General features: G+C 52.8%; 1 protein-coding gene across 2 annotated transcripts in view; it reads left to right on the top strand.

Annotated features, from left to right (window-relative positions):
* Scube1 (signal peptide, CUB domain and EGF like domain containing 1) overlaps positions 1–18,574 on the top strand; it is a 118,081-nt gene that overhangs the window by 85,466 nt on the left and 14,041 nt on the right. For both annotated transcript variants that reach the window (XM_075960193.1, XM_075960191.1), the window contains 7 exons: positions 3,105–3,227; positions 7,571–7,687; positions 9,144–9,266; positions 14,612–14,731; positions 15,010–15,114; positions 16,008–16,124; positions 17,348–17,485. In XM_075960193.1, the coding sequence (XP_075816308.1) occupies positions 3,105–3,227; positions 7,571–7,687; positions 9,144–9,266; positions 14,612–14,731; positions 15,010–15,114; positions 16,008–16,124; positions 17,348–17,485 (843 nt within the window). The remainder of the gene's footprint in view (positions 1–3,104; positions 3,228–7,570; positions 7,688–9,143; positions 9,267–14,611; positions 14,732–15,009; positions 15,115–16,007; positions 16,125–17,347; positions 17,486–18,574) is intronic.

Genomic DNA, 18,574 nt, shown 5'->3' with positions numbered 1-18,574 from the left:
CAGGCTTTGCTGTACCCTCCCATGCATAGGCTGACCCTCGACATGAGGACTGTGTAGAGCTCCGTTCCTGTGAGGAGCCCAGGGTGGTCAAGAACAGAAATAGAGACCAGCTGCTCACTTCTGGGAGCCAACTTATCTAGCCAGCAAGGGCCTGGGCCACATGCGGTCTGAGATGAGAGGCCGCTGCCCCACCCCATGCTGGTAGCCCACACCATGTTGTGTTGTGTACTCCATTTGGGGGAGATAGTTGTGAAGAAGACAACATAGCCTTAGGCCCATGGACTCTAGCTCCCAATGGCTCCTCTTCAGATGTTTGGGCCCTTTAACCAGGCTGGCCTGTCTTTATCCCAGCCCTTTGACCAAACCTCCATAATCATGAGTCACTCCTTGGGGCCCTCGCTCCCTCCTGACTTCTGGAGTGGGCCAACACACTCGTGTAACACTCCACACACTGAGGTGCTCTGGCTCCTGCTGGGCTCAGGTGCTGGGAGGAGGGGTACAGTCGGTCTCTACTGTAGAAATGCACCAGCATCTTGCCCATACATGAAGTCCTTACGAGCTGCAGGTGGGAGGTGGGGGGAGGGAATAGTGGCCTTCACCAGCATAGGGGGCTGACGGCATTTCCAGGGACTGCTGGTCAGGCCCCAGTCAAGGTTAGGTAGAGTGGGCATAGGTCCAGGTTGTCATTTTGAGATAGTTCCATGGCACTGCCTGGCCTCTGGGTAGAATCTAGAGGATCGTCAAGGCTTCTGGTGACTTTGCTTGGGCCAGGTGACCACGGCAGGGGGGAAAGCAGAGTTGAGCTTCCCCTAGAGATGCTACTAGCATTGAAGGGGTGGGGATTCGTGTGTAAGTGTCTAACGTGGCCATCATGACATCTTCAAGTCCCAGAAGACAGGTGTCAACCACAGACCCCAGGGACAGGGTTTGTGGAGGTCTTGACAGTGGGCTAGGGAGTTCCCAGCAGGACTCAGGGACCTGAATAGCACAAGCCAAGAGGGAATTCCTAGTGAACCTGAGGGCCTGCCCTAGGGTTCTAGTTCACTAGTCAGGTGCACACTCTGATCTTGGCGAGGGTCCCGGGGACGATATCAAAGGGATGACTTCAAAGGTTCGGTGTTTTCTGAAATCCCAGAAGCCATCATCAGGCAAGACAGGTGGCTACAGGGGGGCGGTGACAGTTGGGAAACCCAGAGCAGAGAGCCCTGGGCCAGCTAGGGGTAGCAGAGCAGGTGGAAGCAGGTGAGAGGGTGAAGCATTTGCCTAAGCCTGGCATTTGCTATCAGATGGCATTATTGCTTCTGATACTGAAACCCCTCTTCCACCATCTCCCAGAACAGCCTGGGAGAGCCCCCACCCACTGCCTGTTCTTTCTGCTCCTCCCCCACGCCCTGGGCCAAGAAGGCCACCTGCCAGGACTTTCATCAAAGTAGGAAAGAAGGTATCCTCACCTGACTTGCAAGCCAGCCCAGACCAGCACATGGCTTCCCTCTGCACCCACCTGGAAACCCTCACTCATAGGCCCCATGGGTGGCCAGGTGGTATCCATGGAATAGTAGAAGAGAGGGGTTTGATGTGTTCATTCCTGTGGCTTACCCCCACTAGGACTCCCCTATACACATCAACCTGGGCCCAGAGCCTCTGCCCTCAGCTCCCCCTACCGTCTTGAACTATTCACGACCACACATTCATCTCTCACTTTGTAAACATTCTTAGGAAGTCCCCGGCCCTGGGGGCTTATCTCTGCTGTCCTCAGGCTCTCTCATGTCCCCAAGAACAGGATCTATAGCAGGCCAGCTTCTCTAGAACTGTGGTGGGCAGAGCCTTGCAGAGGCTCAGCAGGGAGAAGTGGGCAGCTGAGGCCAGCTCCAGCTGCAGAGGGAAGAGCTGTAGGAATCCAGGCCTTTATCCTGGGAAGCCCGAGGCCTGGGCACATTGGACAGACATCCCGTGGAAGGTGGTACTAGCTGCATAGCAGGGAGGGGGACACGGTGAAAGGGAGAGGTGAGAGAAAAAGAAGTTGCACGCTGGGCACTTATTGGAGGTTGAGGGCCATGTGAGGCCAACAGCCCCTTACTAGAGCCTGTGCTGGAGAGAGCACTTTTCCCACCACCTCCGTGGAGCTGGCTACACCAGGCTGAACTCTTTCTCATTCCGACCGTGTGGCAACCCCTTCACTGACAGACTCAGGTGAGGAAGGGACAATAGGGAAGTTCCAAAGGCCTGAGACACTCTTTGTGGGAGGGTCAAGAGTTCAACTCTGGGTAGCACCAGGGTTCAGGTGAGCAGGAGATGAATGGAGGGGCTCCTAGAAGTGGACAGACATTCTTGAAGTGTTAGCCAGAAGCCCCACACCCTGGAGGAGAAAGCTCCCTATTGCTGGAAAAATGTGAACCAAGGCCAACTGGCAAGCTTGCTCATGAGAGGCATGGGGTGAGGGGCATCATAAGTGGCATGGGTGGGCTCAGTGATCTGTCTGGTACAGTCACTACTCATTGCTGAAACAAAAACAGGTCAAGCTAACAGACAGGGAAGTGGGGTAGGGTCAGACCTCACTCACCGGAGGAAGCCTCACCACCCAGGCACTTCTTCCGCCACACAGACTCCTTGGTAGGCAGCAAGCAGTGACAGTGGCTTCTCAAGCGTACTGACACCCACTAAACCCCAACACCTTGGAGCTGTGGTTTTGTGTCATCCTCATGGTGTCTGTCCTATATCGTGGAACCCTTTTTATTGTCACCCTGGGATGGGGGGGGGGGGCGGGCCAGCTTGCCCCATGTCACCTGAGGCAGCATTGCTGCAGCCCCACTCCTTCCAGAATGTTTGAGTAAAGGGACATGGGAAGCGTCACTGTCTCTGTTGATCCCTGAACCCTAAAACGAGGTACCAGGGTTACCAATCACAGGGGAAGCCAGGGACCTTGGGGAACCAGGGTTTAGCGATTTACCCAGGTTCTTCACACCTGTGCCCAATGGGGGCCAGAGGCCAGCCCTAGGCAATGAGCAGCAGGTGGGTCAAGGCCAAGAAGGCAGGATGGCACCACCCCTTCCCCAGGCCATCTCCACCAGGGCACCTGAGCCTGCTCCCCTCCCCAACCTCTTCAGACATCAACGAGTGCTTGATGAACAACGGAGGCTGCGACCACTTCTGCCGAAACACCGTGGGCAGCTTTGAGTGCGGCTGCCAGAAAGGCCACAAGCTGCTGACAGATGAGCGGACGTGCCAAGGTGAGCACCCACGGACCCCAAGTGCCACTCACAGTCAGCCCTCATGGTCAATGCCCCTGCCTTCCAGATTCTTTCAGACTCCCAGGAGAGAAAAGCACTCAAACCGGTTAGCTCAGGATACAGAATTCTCCCGAACTTGGTGCCTGTTCTTGCCTACCTGTCCGTCATGACTTAGAGCCCTGCAATCTAACCGTGCCTCCTAGCCCCGACTTAGAGCCCTGCAATCTAACCGTGCCTCCTAGCCCCTTTATAGATGAGAAGAGCCGGGCATGGTGGTGCATGCCCCAGTTCCAGCTGGGACATGAATGTGGGAATGAGTCTAGCCTGGGCTACACAGTGAGACCTAATCTAAAATTTATGGGAAACTAAGACCTAGAGAGAGATCCACCCACTCTCCCCTCCCATCCATGCCTTCCTCCTGCCGGCAGCCCCGTTCTGAAGGCACAATACTGCCTTCTAGTGGAAGGCATCATACATCACAGATGTTTTCCCAACAGAGGTTTGGCTTCTGCTGGGACAAGGATAACTGAGGATCTGACTGGACTGAGTGGTCAAGAGTCAAGGGACAAGCCCAGAAGCCCCTAGGATGCAGGCATCCCAGAAGAAGGGAAATCAGGGAGATTCCTGGGGAAATTACCGGTGACACACTGGACAACTCATTTCCCAAGACAAACAGGGAGTTGGTCCTTTAGGAGAGGGAACTTTGGTACACGAGACCTTGCTGGGGCTGAGGAGGTCCACTGGAAAGGAGGCAGGTACCCCCGAGAACCAACTTGGGGAGAAAACATATGAAAAGCATCCGGTCTCAGTTCTAACCTGACTATTCTATAAGAGTCTGGCTCTTTTGTTCCCACAAGACCCCTCTCAATGCAGAGCAGGCAGCTCTGTGGTTATTAAACTGGCAGCCTCTGCCTGTAAATACAGTTCAGTGTCACGGAAGTAAGGTCCCAGGTCCTGGTAAGGAGAGGGTGCCAAGAGGTACCCAGCACCAACCTGGCCTACTCACTGGGTCAAGGCCAGCCACAGCCTCCCCTAGCCAGGCCTTACTCCCCTGGATAAACATGCCCATCTTTTCTAGGTCAGGAGCCCCGAGGGTCCTCCACAGTCTGGCTTTGTTTCACCATCAGTTTACCAAGCTCTATGGAGGGCTAAGAGCGGTGGTTCTCGATGGTTGGGTCACAACCCCTTTGAGGGGGTCAAACAACCCTTTCACGGGGGTCACATATCCAGATATCCTACACAGCAGATATTTAAACTGCAATTCATAACAGCAGCAAAATTATAGTTATGAAGTAGCAATGAAATAACTTCATGGTTGGGGGTCACCACAACATGAGGAAATATATTAAAGGCTCATAGCATTAGGAAGGTTGGGAACCACTGGCCAAGAATCTTTGACCTTGAATCCTCAACCAGCCCTGAGAGAACAGGCCAGGTAGTAGGCACACTCGGGTTCCGCACCAAGGCCCTTGCTGGCCTACATCCCACCCAGCCCCATTTGTATCTACACCCCTTTTCCAGCTCATCTGTCTGAAGGCTCCCCAGGTCAATCAAAGAAGAGTCCAAGCTTCTTAGGGACCCTAGCACCTTCCCACTGCCCTCTGACCCTCCCCGCCTTTGCCTGGAGCCTCCCTTCTCCTTTCCAAACAGGACCTATCCACAGCTCAGGAGGTCCTCCCAGGGAGAGCTCACACCCTCATGTGAGCACCCACAGAATATCATCTTCCTTGTATTACGGTCTTATAAGCACATATATATTTTGAATAAGTATGACATCACTAGAGTCAGAGCTGATGTATTCAGAGAACAAACTCTTTTTTTAATATTTATTTATTATGTATACAATATTCTGTCTGTGTGTATGCCTGAAGGTCAGAAGAGGGCACCAGACCCCATTACAGATGGTTGTGAGCCACCATGTGGTTGCTGGGAATTGAACTCAGAACCTTTGGAAGAGCAGGCAATGCTCGTAACCTCTGAGCCATCTCTCCAGCCCCAGAGAACAAACTCTTAATTGCTGTGCCCATGGAGGGTCAGGTCAGGGTCTGCTTCTCAAGAGAAATGAACCATGTGTTCACAGGAGGCAGTCTGTCCTAAACATAAACTCTGAGGGAAATATTATTATGCATACATTAGTTACTATTCTATTGCTGTGAAGAGACACCATGGCCAAGGCAACTCTTATAGGAGAAACCATTTAATTGGGGGCTTGCTTACAGTTCCAGAGGCTTAGTCCATTATTGTTATGGTGGGGAGCATGGTGCTGGAGCAGTAGCTGAGAGCTACATCCCAATCCACAAGCAGAGAGTGAGGCTGGGCCTGGTGTGGGCTTTTGAAACCTCAAAGCCCACCCTCAGTGACTCACTTCCTCCACCAAGGCCACACCTCCTATTCCTCCGAATCCTTTCAAACAGTTCCACTCCCTGGTGTCTTTGGGAGACATTCTTATTCAAACCACCACATTCCATTCCCTGGACACCCTAGACTTGTAGCCACACCATAATGCAAAAATGCATTTAGTTCATCTTCAAAAATCCCCATAGTCTTTCATAATCTCAGGACTGCTTGAAAATCCAAAGTCCAAAGTCTCTCCTGAGACTCCAGGCAATCTCCTAAGTGTAATCTGTAAATTTAAAAAGTGGATCACATACACCAGCACAGAACATACATCGCCATTCCAAAACAGAGGAAAGGGAGCATAGTAAGGAAATACCGGACCAGCTGGGCAAACTCTAAACTCTGCACCTCCGTGTCTGATGTCAAATTGCTCTTCAGATGTCCAGCTCCATCCAGCTTTGTTGAATGCAGCACACTGATCTTTCTTGGGCCAGTTCTGCTCCATTCGGAGCGCTCCTTGGCAGGTATCCCATGGCCCTGGCATCTCCAACATCTTGGGGTCTCCAGGGCGATCCAGGTCTTCACACCTTCACACAATGGCCTCTGTGGGTCTCCATGCAGGGACACCCCTGCCACATGCCTGGCCTCAGCACCTTTCCTTAGCCACCCCACCAGATTCCACAATCCCTTTATTGTATTTTTGACGCCAAAGTCAGAACCATGAATGATGCTGCCAAATTCTTGTTGTTGGGGCTGAAACTTGCCCCCCCCCATCAATAACATTTGTATCGGCTTTTAGTTGTTGATGGCTCCCTTCCCTGCCTGTGCTTCCTTTAATTCCTTTTCACTGTTGGAATCTTAGCTGGGTTGGGTCTTGCCCTGAGGTCACCGCCCCCTTTATTCCATTTAGCACCAGCCTTTTCTTTAAACTTTTTATTCCCTTGAGCTCAGGCCTCGGCTCTCACGCCACCTTTCCTGGTGCTGCTTTTCTGCTTACACTGTACGTCTTCTGTTTCTCTCTGTCCAGCTTGTTCCTCTCCATTATAGGTCTGCACAGGGGTGACTACAATGTGTCCGGGAGGCAGAGGCAGGAGAGTCAGGAATTCAGTGCCAGTTTGGGCTACGTACTGAGATCACATGCACACACCCCAGTCTCAAAAGTAAAACCAGAACCAGGGTGGGGAGGTGCCTCAGTATGAAGCTCTTTCTGAGCAAGCTTGAGGATCTCATACTCCCAGCAGCCATGTAAATGCCAAGCACAGCAACACATGCCTGTGAACCCAGCATGGGGAGCAGGGTGAGAGACAAGGACTTGCAGGCCAGTCCGTCTAGCCGACAGTGAACTTCCCATTCAGTGAGAGACCCTGTCTCAATTAACAAATAAATAAGACTGGATGGCTCAGCGACTAAGAGCGTGAACTGCTCTCGCAAGGGACCTGGGTTCAGTTCCCAGCCCATATCAGAAGGTTTACAGTGGCCTGTAAGCTCTTTGGGCTCTGATGCCCTCTTCTGTCCTCCTTGGGCACTGCACTCACATAATTTAAGACATAAACATTTTTTAAAAAATAATGAAGATGGAGAGTAAATGAGGAAGATACTCACTATTGACCTCTGGCCTGCACGTGTATGCACAGTAAACACATGGGCACACATACACGTACACATGTTTATACACCACATGTGCACACACACACTCTAAAGCAAACATAATTATCTTTCCTAACCACAAATTAATGAGATATTAACATAAGAAAGGTCCATAATAATCCTCTACTCATGATATTTTGCCCCACCCACTTCCAGAACAGATGTGAGGGGATTCTGTCCCAGAAACAGGGCTAATAGAGACAGGGTGGGAAAGCTGAGCAACAAGAAGCCTAATAGACTGTGGGAGGCTGTGCTGAGCCTGGGGTCCCAGGGACCCCATCCAGGGGGGATGTTCACGGGGAGGCAGACCGCTCTAGTCACCTCATACTGACACCCGTGCTCTTTTCCTGTGGCCACAGACATCGACGAGTGTTCCTTTGAGCGGACCTGCGACCACATCTGCATCAACTCCCCTGGCAGCTTCCAGTGCCTGTGCCACCGCGGCTACATACTCTACGGGACAACCCACTGCGGAGGTCTGCAGCCCGCCCGCCAGGGCCACCTCCCCCTCGAGGCACGCACCTGGCCATATAGCCATCAACACTGCTCCCCACACCCCGACCCCCACCTTGACCCTGGTGGGTCTGGGAGGGACCTTGCAAGGCTGGGAACTTTGGGGACAGAGGGATCCTGCCAAGCACAGGACAGGGTAAAGGACGGAAGATGGGGAGGCGGGGCATGGGAGGTACCATGGGGTACCTTAGCCAGCTTGGAAACATAAGCCCAGAACCTCATTTCCTGGGGTGCCCCAGTCCAGAAGGGAGTGACCAGTGCACAGAAATTTCCAGAAAGTGCACTCTAGAGGAAGGAAGGATGGTGAGGCAATGAGAATCCTAAAGGAGAGCCGGGCAGTGGTGGTGCACGCCTTTAATCCCAGCACTCGGGAGGCAGAGACAGGCGGATCTCTGTGAGTTCGAGGCCAGCCTGGTCTACAAAGGGAGTTCCAGGACAGGCTCCAAAACTACAGAGAAACCCTGTCTCAAAAAACCAAAAAAAAAAAAAAAAAAGAATCCTAAAGGAGGAATGTTTAGGTCAAGACGAGAATGCGATCCAGTGGGGACAGCACGTTCAGAGTCACAGAGGGAGGGGTGTCCTGGGGATGAGCCCACAAGCAGCAGGAAACAGGGTAATATCCCCTAGGGAGATCCATGCCCAGGATGTACTGGGCTGCATGGCCTGGAGGATGCTTAAGGGCACACACAAAAGCAGGAAGACTTGAAGCGGTGTGCAGTACGGTGGGACAGAGGGCTCTGGCTGTGGAGGGAGTGTGGGATCCAGACAGCCCATAGGGAGGTGGCCCATGGCCTGAAACCTTGGGCCTGTGATGTAGGGTGGGAGCCAGGGATGGAGAGAAGATTCAGGAGCCATCAGCCCAGGGGAGGGGGAGCTCTCGCCTAGGGCCCTGGATTCCATACCCTGCACCAAACGGAAAAGGAGCATAGGCTAAGCCAAAGGGCCTCTGGCCAGATGGGGCTGATGAAGATGGGAGTGGGGGAGGGGGACCACAGTCTCACTTCTTTCTCTGTGACCTGAGGATAGCATGAAGCTTGAGAGGGTCAGGTAATACCGGAGATGGGCGGAGTAGCCACTAGAGGCTGACGCTGTTGTCAAGGGACTCTCAAACACCAAGTGCCACCTCCCTGACTGACAGGACACTGTGTGCTGTGTGTGGCAATTGGGTGGCCTGGAGCTGGAAGAGCTAGCCCTTGCCTAGAGGTGGCTTTTGGTCAGAGGAGGGGGTCTCAGGCTGCTCCTTTCACCCGGGTGCAGAAGGGGAAACTAAGGCAGGGAAAGAGCTGATGCTCTCCCTTTGGGACAGGAGCTTCCTGGTCTCGGGTCCTGGGTATCCTCTGCGCTCCCAGTGCCATGGGTGTGGCCTGGGCTGGTGGTTCCCACCCCCTCCTGCCCTCACTCTCGTGCCTGTGTTTCCAGACATGGATGAGTGCAGTGTGAACAACGGCAGCTGTGAGCAGGGCTGTGTCAACACCAGGGGCAGCTACGAGTGTGTCTGCCCACCGGGAAGGAGGCTACACTGGAACCGGAAGGACTGTGTGGGTGAGTGGGGAGGGGCCACCTGCTGGCCCTGCCCTCTGTATGGGGGGAGGGGATAATGCAAGAGACAGTGACTACATAAGTAGGGGGACTCCTTGGGTCCTCCTGGGTTAGTGGGCAGGAATCTCTTGTCAGTGGGGTTGGCTAGTGGGAAATAGGGCTTGTTGATGAGGGGCACATTGGAGACCAGGCAAGCATGTCAGCCAGGGACACAGAACAAGGGCCCTGAGGTGGGGAGATGGACCACAGAGCAGGAGATTTGGGAGTCTGTGTAGCCAATGCTTTGGGCCTGGGACTCTCCTGGAAGCCAAAAGAGGTAGATGGATGGTCCCGCCTCCATCAGGTCCTCTGGTCCTTCTGAGGAAGTTCCAGGGTGTAGACTGGCTAGATTCCTGTGGTTGCAATGGCAGCACCAGGCCTGTAAATCCTTCCCCTAATCCCCACCCAGCAGCCAGCCCCTCACAGCACTGCCTCCTAGACAGCCCTGGTTTCCTATGCCCTCTCTGCAAGGGCTCTGTCCTCTCTCTGTCTAGTTCCAGTGACTCATATTTATTGGTCCAGCAAATAAAAAATCATCTGAGCCCCCACAGGACCAGGGAGCAGGTCTGGGAATGCCATGTGTCTGTCCTCCTGGAACCCACTCTCCAAGTTGCTGCCCTGACATGCTCTGTAGTCCTAGGCAACTCATAAAGGTGGTTGCTAGGCATAGTGACCTGTGAAATCCCAGTTATTCCGGAGGCTGAGGCAGGGAGATCAAAAAGTCAACACCTGCCTGGCTACAGAGTCTGGCTAGTGAGTCCAAGGTCAGCTGAGTGAATTCCATGAGTTCAGACAATTCTGTGAGATCCAATGTCAAAATTGAAGTAAAAAGAGGGTTGGGGATATACTTCAGTGGTAGAGTACCTGCCTAGCACACATGAGAGCCTAGGTTTAGCTCCTATTAACGAAAACACTGAAACTTCAGAAACTCTCTCCCAAGAGCCCCCCATCAAGACTTCATTCACTTAAGAATCAAAGCCCAGGTCCATCCTCGTCCCTTTTTATTCTGTTGTTTTAACACAGGGTCTCATTATGTAGGCCTGGCTGTCCTAGAACTCACTATATAGGCCAGACTGTGTCGAACTCATAGAATCTTCCTGCCTCTGTCTCCTAAGTTCTGGGGTTACAGGCGTGCTTCAGCATGCCCAGCCAGAGTGCAGCTGTTAGAATAGCCATCGGACCTCCCACCCACCCTCCCTGCATTTGCTCCATGCTAACCCTGCACCCACTCTCCCAGAACCAAGGATGCCTGAAGTGTCGGGGCTTGTCCGGTCTCCACTGAATGCTGTGGCATGGGTGGAGGGCTGTCTTAGTCACTATTCTCTCGCTGCGAAGAGACACCATGACCAAGGCAGTTCTTAGAAGAGAAGGCATTTAATTGGGGACTTGCTTAGAGCAAGTTTAGTCCATTGTCACCCTGGTGGCAGCATGCAGGCGGGTGCTAGAGCTACATCCTGATGCACAGGCAGACAGCTCAGGCCTGGCATGGGCTTCTGAAACCTCAAAGCCTACCCCCAGTGACACACTTCCTCCAGAAAGTTTGCACCTACTCAACAAGGCCACACCTCCTAATCCTTATAATCCTTTCAAATAGTTCCACTCCCTGTGACTAAGCATTTAAATATATGAGTCTATATTCATATTCAAACTACCAGAGGTCTGACCGCCCTTGGTGGCCTGGCTGTCACTGGTGGGGAGGGGGGGCTAACTGCCATCGGTCTGAGTGCTGTGTAGGTGAGTGACATGTTTTACCACCTTCTCCTTTAAGTCACCTGAGACACTGAATGTTCTGGACTCTGGGCATGGGCTGACTGAGGCAGACAAGTATAACTGAGGATATTAGTAGAAGGTGCTAGAAGGCTTTCTGTGTCCATGAGCTAGCAGGTCTAAATGCTAGACCAACAGATAGCCAAGGAAAGTTCCAGATTGCTCTGCCGTCTGGACTGTGATGGCAGCGCATCAGCCTACTGAGCTCCCTGCTGCCCCACTCCATTTTTGCACAGGCTGCGGTTTTTACTGTCATCCATTTGTGTTGCAGAGCTGGGAATGGAACTCAGGGTCTCCTGCACGCTAGTACTACCACTGAGCCACACCCCAGTAGCTGAGGTTGGCCTTGAACTCCTGATCCCCAGTTCCACTTCCCAAATGCTAGGATTACACACCCCACCCCAGGGCAAACTTTTGTTGAGCACTCTGGGTTGCCTGGTCCCCATGGATGGCCTGTCTAATCCCACGATCTGTTTCATCCATTATTATTACGCCCCTCAAAAGGACAGTGTCCCTCCAGTTCCTAGAAGAGCACAGGTCACTGTGAGTGTCAGAGTGGAATGTCCTAAAATTGGGAAGATCTCAGAGCCCCCGCTGAGCTGCCAGGCACCGTGTCTGTGGTGGCACACGGGATCTCGGCTGTCTGCTAGTGGAGGCCCTGACCTTAATACTCAGGTCAGAGCAGACTGCTGAGAGGGAGGAGCTGGGGAAACCACTTCCTGTGACTTCTGACTCCTATGTTGAGGGCCTCAGGGTTCAGCTGTGACCATGAAGTGCTCAGTTTTCTTAGCACTCTAGAGTTGCTCACGACTCCACGGGCTCCACCATGGCTCCCTAAACATTTACCATGTTGTCTGTAGTGACAGTACAGGTTTGAGACAGGCTTGACTCAAATGAATAATTTCTGTGTGTTCGGGCTGATGGCATCTCTCTAGGCTTTGCTCTTCCTTTTCTGCCAATAGCTGCATTGAGACGTCGCTGGCATGCCATGCACGGAATTCACCCATGCAGATCGGCAGATAGTGCAGTGGGGTTTTAGTACATCTGATGAGTTCCGTGAACCACGACATGACTCACCCATGTGGAAGCCCAAGCAGGCCATCACGTGCCTTCCTCTGTCTCTCACCAAGTCAGTTTGCCAACTATCCCGTCTCTGCCTCCAGCACTGGGTTACAAGCCTGAGATGTCACACCCAGCTTCTTCTATGTGCCTTCTAGGAATCAGACTCAGGTCCTCCTGCTTTTGGGGCAAGGACTTTATCAGCTGAGCCATCCCCCAGCCCTGGACAAAGGATTTTTTAAAAATAATTTATTTATTTTATGTGAAAGGGTGTTTTGTCTGCATGCATGTCTATGTGAAGGTGTCGAGTGTCCTGGAACTGGAGTTACAGTTGTGAGCCGCCATGTGGGTGCTGGGAATTGAACCCAGGTCTTCTGGAAGAGCAATAAGTGCTCTTAACCACTGAGCCATCTTTCCAGCACCATAAACACATCATTTTCATGGAATTCTGTATAATGAAGTATAGAGCTCAGCACCAAGGAAACAAGGGATTATTAAGAAAGATGTCAGAAGGGGCTGAAGACCGAGCTCAGCATTTGAGGGCATTGGCTGCTCTTCCAGAGGACCCAAGGTCGGTTCCAGCACCTCCATGGTAGCTCACAGCCATCTGGAACTCCAGTTCAAGGGAATCCAACATCCTCATTTCACCTTTATGGGCCCCGGGCACACACCTGGGTACACAGGCATGCATACAGAGAAAACACCCATTCATATAAAATTTTTAAAAAGAATGAAAAAAGAATGGTGGCTGGAGCTGGTAGCTCAGCTCAGAGGCAGAGACTGAACTAGCATGCATGAGGTCCTAGGTTTAAGTCTGGATCAGGAGAACGGGATGACTGCAGGGGCTGGTGGATGCTCTGGGGAGAGCAAGCTGCAAGGAGGTAGACTCAGCACTGCCGAAGGAAGCACCGGCCACTCAGCGTCTCGTACAGGAAGCCCAGCAGTGGCCTCTGTGAGGGAGAGTTGTGTTTCAGACTTGCTCACTGAGCAAAGCCACGTGCTGATCCTCAGAGGAGTGTGAGAGGGATTGGTTTCAGGTGGTGTTAGGTTTGGACTAGAGTCTAAGCGTGACTTGTGCCAACTGCAAGAGGGTGTGGCTTGATGGAGCCTTGTGATCTGGCCACTGGAGTGACTTCCCCCGAGCCTGGGCTTCCCCTAAGACTGATTCCGAGTATATGGCATGCCGCTGCTCTGACCCAGAACCAACCATCATTTCTTACTAATCAGATTCTCTCCTCTCTCTCTCTGTCTCTCTCTCTGGTATATGGACATATCTGAATAATGTGTACATGTGTGTGAGTGTGTGCACGTGCATATGCAGGTATATCCATGTGGGTGTGGCAGCCAGAAGCCTACATAAGGTTCTACATTGGGTGTCTCCAGGTGTCTCTCTCTCTTGCCCTCCACTTTATTCTTTTAGGGCGGGGTCTCTCACTGCACCTCTGACTCATCAATTCCGCTAGGCTGGCTGACCAAGGAGCTGCAGGGACCCCCCCCCCGCCCCGTCTCTGCTATCATCCCTAATGCCACTCATCCCCCCCACGCTGGGGTTGCAGGCATGAGCTACCACACCTGCTTGTATGTGCTGGGGAACTCTAACACTCCTCAAGCTTGCAGAAAAGAAAGCACTTTACCGACTGAGCTGTCTCCCTAGTCGCTTTCCCTAGGATGCTTTCAGTCTTCGTTTATTTGTCTATTTATTTGTTTTGTTTTTGTTTTTCAAGACAGGGTCTCTCTGTGTAACCATCCTGGCTGTCTTGGAACTCACTTTGTAGACCAGGCTGGCCTCTGCCTCCCGAGTGCTGGGATTAAAGGCGTGCGCCACTACCACCCAGCTTATTTATTTTTATGTGCATTGATATTTGGCCCGCATGTATGTCTGTGTGAGGGTGTCAGACCCACTGGAACTTGAGTTACAGAGAGTTGTGAGCTGCCATGTGGATGCTGGGAATCGAACCCGGGTCCTCTGGAAGAGGAGCCAATGCTCTTCATTGCTGAACTATCTCTCCAGCCTGATGTTTTCAATCTTCTAACAATAACCATGGGAGACGTTCTAAAGAACTGCTTTGAAATCTCCAACTGCCTCCTGGATGGAGGTGCTGCCCCTCCCTGTACCCTGAAGTTGGTCCCTGCCCAAATGTCCTCTGACCCAGGATGGACCCAGGCATCTGCTCTGAGGACACACCTAAATGATGCTTTCATTGTCATCTGGTGCATGATTTAGAAAAGGGTGGGGGGACTGCCAGGGAAGAATTCTCCTTTCCTCAAATACAAGACCAAGATTGTAGGGGGACAGAATAAGCTGACTGTCAGCGGCCAGCACCCCACACTACCGAATAGACCTGCATCTTCCTGTCCCCAGTCTGCTACAGTCTAGCCCTGTGAGGGGGTTAGGAGGCTGACCTGACCCACGTTCAAGGCCCCTGCTAGCACCCAGAGGTCCTCTGGGCTCGCTCAAGGCTTCTCTGTCTCTCTCTTCTCAGAGACGAATGGATGCCTGTCTCGGTCCAAGGCCTCTGCCCAGGCGCAGCTGTCCTGCGGCAAGGTGGGTGGCGTGGAGAACTGCTTCCTGTCCTGCCTGGGCCACAGTCTCTTCATGCCAGGTAACCCCTGGCCCTCTGGGTTGGGATGGGTCAGTGTGTTGCTTCCTGGGGTGCACACCTGCTTCCTACTGCTCAGCAGGACAGAGCCCAATGCAGGGCTGCCAGTCACAGAGCTGTCCCAGACGGGTAGCTGCCGGGCAGTCTGTGGGCCTGGGCAGCCTCCACAGGAGCCAGTGTTGATCTTCAGTTCATTCAGCAACCCCTTGGAGACCTCAAGAATCTGGGACCCTAGGAGAGAGGTACACCCTAGTCAACCTTACCCACTGACCTCTCCGCAGACTCAGAAAACAGCTACATCCTGAGCTGCGGTGTCCCAGGTCTCCAGGGCAAGGCGCTGCCGAAACGCAACGGCACCAGCTCCAGTGCAGGGCCCAGCTGCTCAGGTAACCTTGGGCCTGTCCACACCACACAGGCCAAAATCATCATTTCATTTTTCATCCAGTGCATGATTTAGGAAAGAGTAGGGGATCACCCAGGGAAGCATTTTCCATTCTGGGCCCAGCCCACAGCCCACAGGAGGCCTTTCTGACTGAGGTCACAGTAGGAGAGTGATTTAGTAACTACAAAATGTTGTGATTCCACGGCCCCTGTTACTGCCATTGTTTGAGACAGGGTCTCATATAGAGCCCAGGCTGGCCCCCAACAAGCAATGTAGCAAAGGATAGCCTTAAACTTAGCCGACAGAGTGGCCCTTGGACATTGTGCTCAAGAGGTGCTCAGAGTCCCTGCCTCTCAGAACCAAGCCTGCTTCCAGTACAGCAAAGAATGCTGGGATGCTGTGCCTAACACATCCAGGAAGGGTTCATGAGCTTTCGGGGTCACAGGACTCTGGTCCATGGAGCTGGGGTCTGCTCTGGAGAGGTCTATGGTTCTAGGAGTCCTAGGGTTTGAAGCCCTCGCCCTTCTTTGTGCTTCTCTGTCCTCTCTCCTAAAAGCACAGCCATGTATGTCTGTGACTGTGGTCACGAAGGAGGAGGTGAGCAGTGTTCTTTCCCCCATTGGGGGAAGACTTCTCCCAGGCCCCTGGCCTTGAGTTGGACCCCACCAGCACCTGTTTCAGGCCTTACAGGGAGAAAAATAAGTGTGGCAGGGAAGGTTCCTCCAGCCAGGAGGCTGCCAGGGCAGCATGGCCCACCCACCAAGCTCCACCCACCGAGCCCCACCCACCAAGCCCCACCCAGCTCCAGAAGGACCCATCCTCTGGCAGCCCCCGTCCCCCACTACCTCCTTGCCCACAGGAGAGGCCGCCACCTGGGGGAATTTTGGCTTTCCCCAGATGCCCCCACCACCCCCATCAGGCAGAAGGCCCGCTTCAAGATCAGAGATGCCAAGTGCCATCTCCGGCCCCGCAGCCAGGAGCGAGCCAAGGACACCCTGAGGCACCCCCTTCTGGGTAAGTGGACCATCTTCCCCCTGCTTACCAGGGAGCAGAGGTGAAGTCCCCAGCCATGCTGGGTGGGGTTGCCAAGTATGGGCTCCTGTCTGTCCTCCACCAGGGCCCCTTAGTCCTCTGAGTCATGTCTGGCCTGCACTAAGCAATGGTCATGAGAGGGAAACATGGGTGCTGAAGCACCTAGAAGGCCACTGTCACAGCCTCACAGAGGAGTAAATCACACGCACACGCACACATTCTCTGTGGCCTGGTGGAGCCCTGACAGAAGAGCTTTCAGGTGTTGGGTGGGAGTAAGAGGCCAAAGAGGGAAATCCCCATCTCTGGTCCCTGGAGATCCTCCCACAGACCTGCGAAACAGAGCCCTCAAGAGGCTTTACCTGGGGTGGAGGGTCCCTTGGCCAGACTCTCAGCAGGTGCTGAGTAGACACATGGCCTCCTGGGTAAGTATCATGGGTACCTCCATGTGTGATGATATGTCATTCATGCTGGGCCTGAGACTCACTTCAACCCCCAGTGCCTGTGAGACTCTGAGCAGCTCTGGTCTTCTGCAACCTCGGTTGTCCCCATCTGTTCCATGGCCTCCTAGGCATGGAGAGACCTTTCCCATAGGAGTTTGTGTGTGGGGCCAGGAAGGACCTTCCTTCCAACACAGATCACCTTTGCCACAGTGCACCAGCCTTTTTCTTTGGGGCCACCAACCAGCTCCCAAATCATGACACAGAGACTTCTTATTAATTATGAATGTTCGGCCTAGCTTAGACTCGTTTTGGCTAGCTTTTTTTTTTAACTTAAATTAACCTGTTTCTCTTCATCTCGGGGCTTTTTACCTTTTTTTTCTGTATGTCCTACTAATTCTGCTTCTTCCACGTCTGCCTGGCTGGCAACCCAGGCATTTCCCTTTCTCTCGGTCCCCTATCATCTTCTTCTCTAGTTCTTCCCTAGTCTAGAGTTCTCCTCCTATTTATTCTCTCTGCCTGCCAGCCCTGCCTATCCCTCTCCTGCTTTGCTACCTTTTGACAGTTCAATTTTTTTATTAGACCAATCAGGTGCCTTAGGCAGGCAAGGTGAAACAAATGTAATACATCTTTACCTCCTTAACAAAGGCAGCAGCAACAAATGTAACACACCTTCACATAAAGGAATATTCCACGGCAGAAACAAGTGTAACACATCTTTGCCTAGTTACTATTCCACAACAGGACAGTGTGCCCTTCTCTGTTCAGATAACTGCCACGTGACTTTTGTGACCCTCAAGTGTGACTCCTCCAAGAAGAGGCGCCGAGGCCGCAAGTCCCCATCCAAGGAGGTGTCCCATATCACGGCCGAGTTTGAAGTAGAGATGAAGATGGACGAGGCCTCAGGTGGGTGACGTGTTCTTGGGGGCTGGGAGTCTGTTAGACCTGAGACTGAGTGAGCCCAAGGGAAGTAGGGACTCGCAGGGAATTGCTACACACTGTGGGCCAAGCCCTGTAGCCCCCAGTGCAGGAGGCAACTCGGGGTAACACTTGGAGCACAGCTAAGGGGCAGAGACAGCACGAGAACCCCAACTCTATGTCCCTACTGGGGCAGGAAGGACGGGACAGAGCCTCCCCAAAGTGTCTGAGCCAGGCCCTCTTCCCAGCCACGAGGGCCGGGAGGGACACTGAAGGGAGGCTTGTAATACAGGCTGTGCTTCATACAAGCAATTCTTAGCTATACCAGCAGGTGATGGGTCAGTTGTTTGCTTTTTTATTATTTTATTTTTGGTCCTTTTGAGACAGGTTCTTGCTGTTACGCAGCCTTTGCTGTCCTAGAACTCTATGTAAACTGGACTAGACTCAAATACACAGAGATCCTCGATCCTCCTGCCTCAGCCTCCCGAGAGCTGGGATTAAAGGCGCGCACCACCGTGCGGCGCCTGCCCTGAAAACCTTCTAAAGCAAATTGAAATCAAAATTAATCTAACAGAAGTGGCAAGGAATGGGGTTCAGGGAGAGGAACAGAGTAGGTAAAGGCACCGAGGTCAGAGAGAAGAGGCCGTACCCAGGAAGTGGTGAGGAAGAGGCGCAGAGGCAAACAGGAAGCAGAGAGAGACAGAGAGGGACCCACGAGGATCTGCCTCCATGGCCTATTACATTACCACCTAATGTTTCCAGAACTTCTCCATCTAGCACTGCCAGCAAGGGACACACCTTTAGTGCAGGAACCTTTATGGAGGAGGGGGGGTGCTGGTGTACATGGTGGGGGGAGGGAAATCAACATGTGAAAGCAAAAGATCAATATACAATTTTTTTTTTTGAGACCAGGTCTCACTATTTAGCCCTAGCTGGCCTAGAACTTGCTATGTAGACCAGGCTAGCTTGAAACTCACAAAGATCCTCTGCTTCCTGAGTCCTAGGATTAAAGGGGAGTGGCCACACCTGACAGGGTCTCTCACTGAACACTGGGTGCCTTGTCTCGATAGGTTAGCT

Source organism: Microtus pennsylvanicus, chromosome 2 (genome assembly GCF_037038515.1).
Source record: "Microtus pennsylvanicus isolate mMicPen1 chromosome 2, mMicPen1.hap1, whole genome shotgun sequence".
Taxonomy (NCBI): Eukaryota; Metazoa; Chordata; class Mammalia; order Rodentia; family Cricetidae; genus Microtus; species Microtus pennsylvanicus.
Note: the sequence above shows the minus strand (reverse complement) of the source record. Positions and strands in the feature narration are given on the sequence as shown.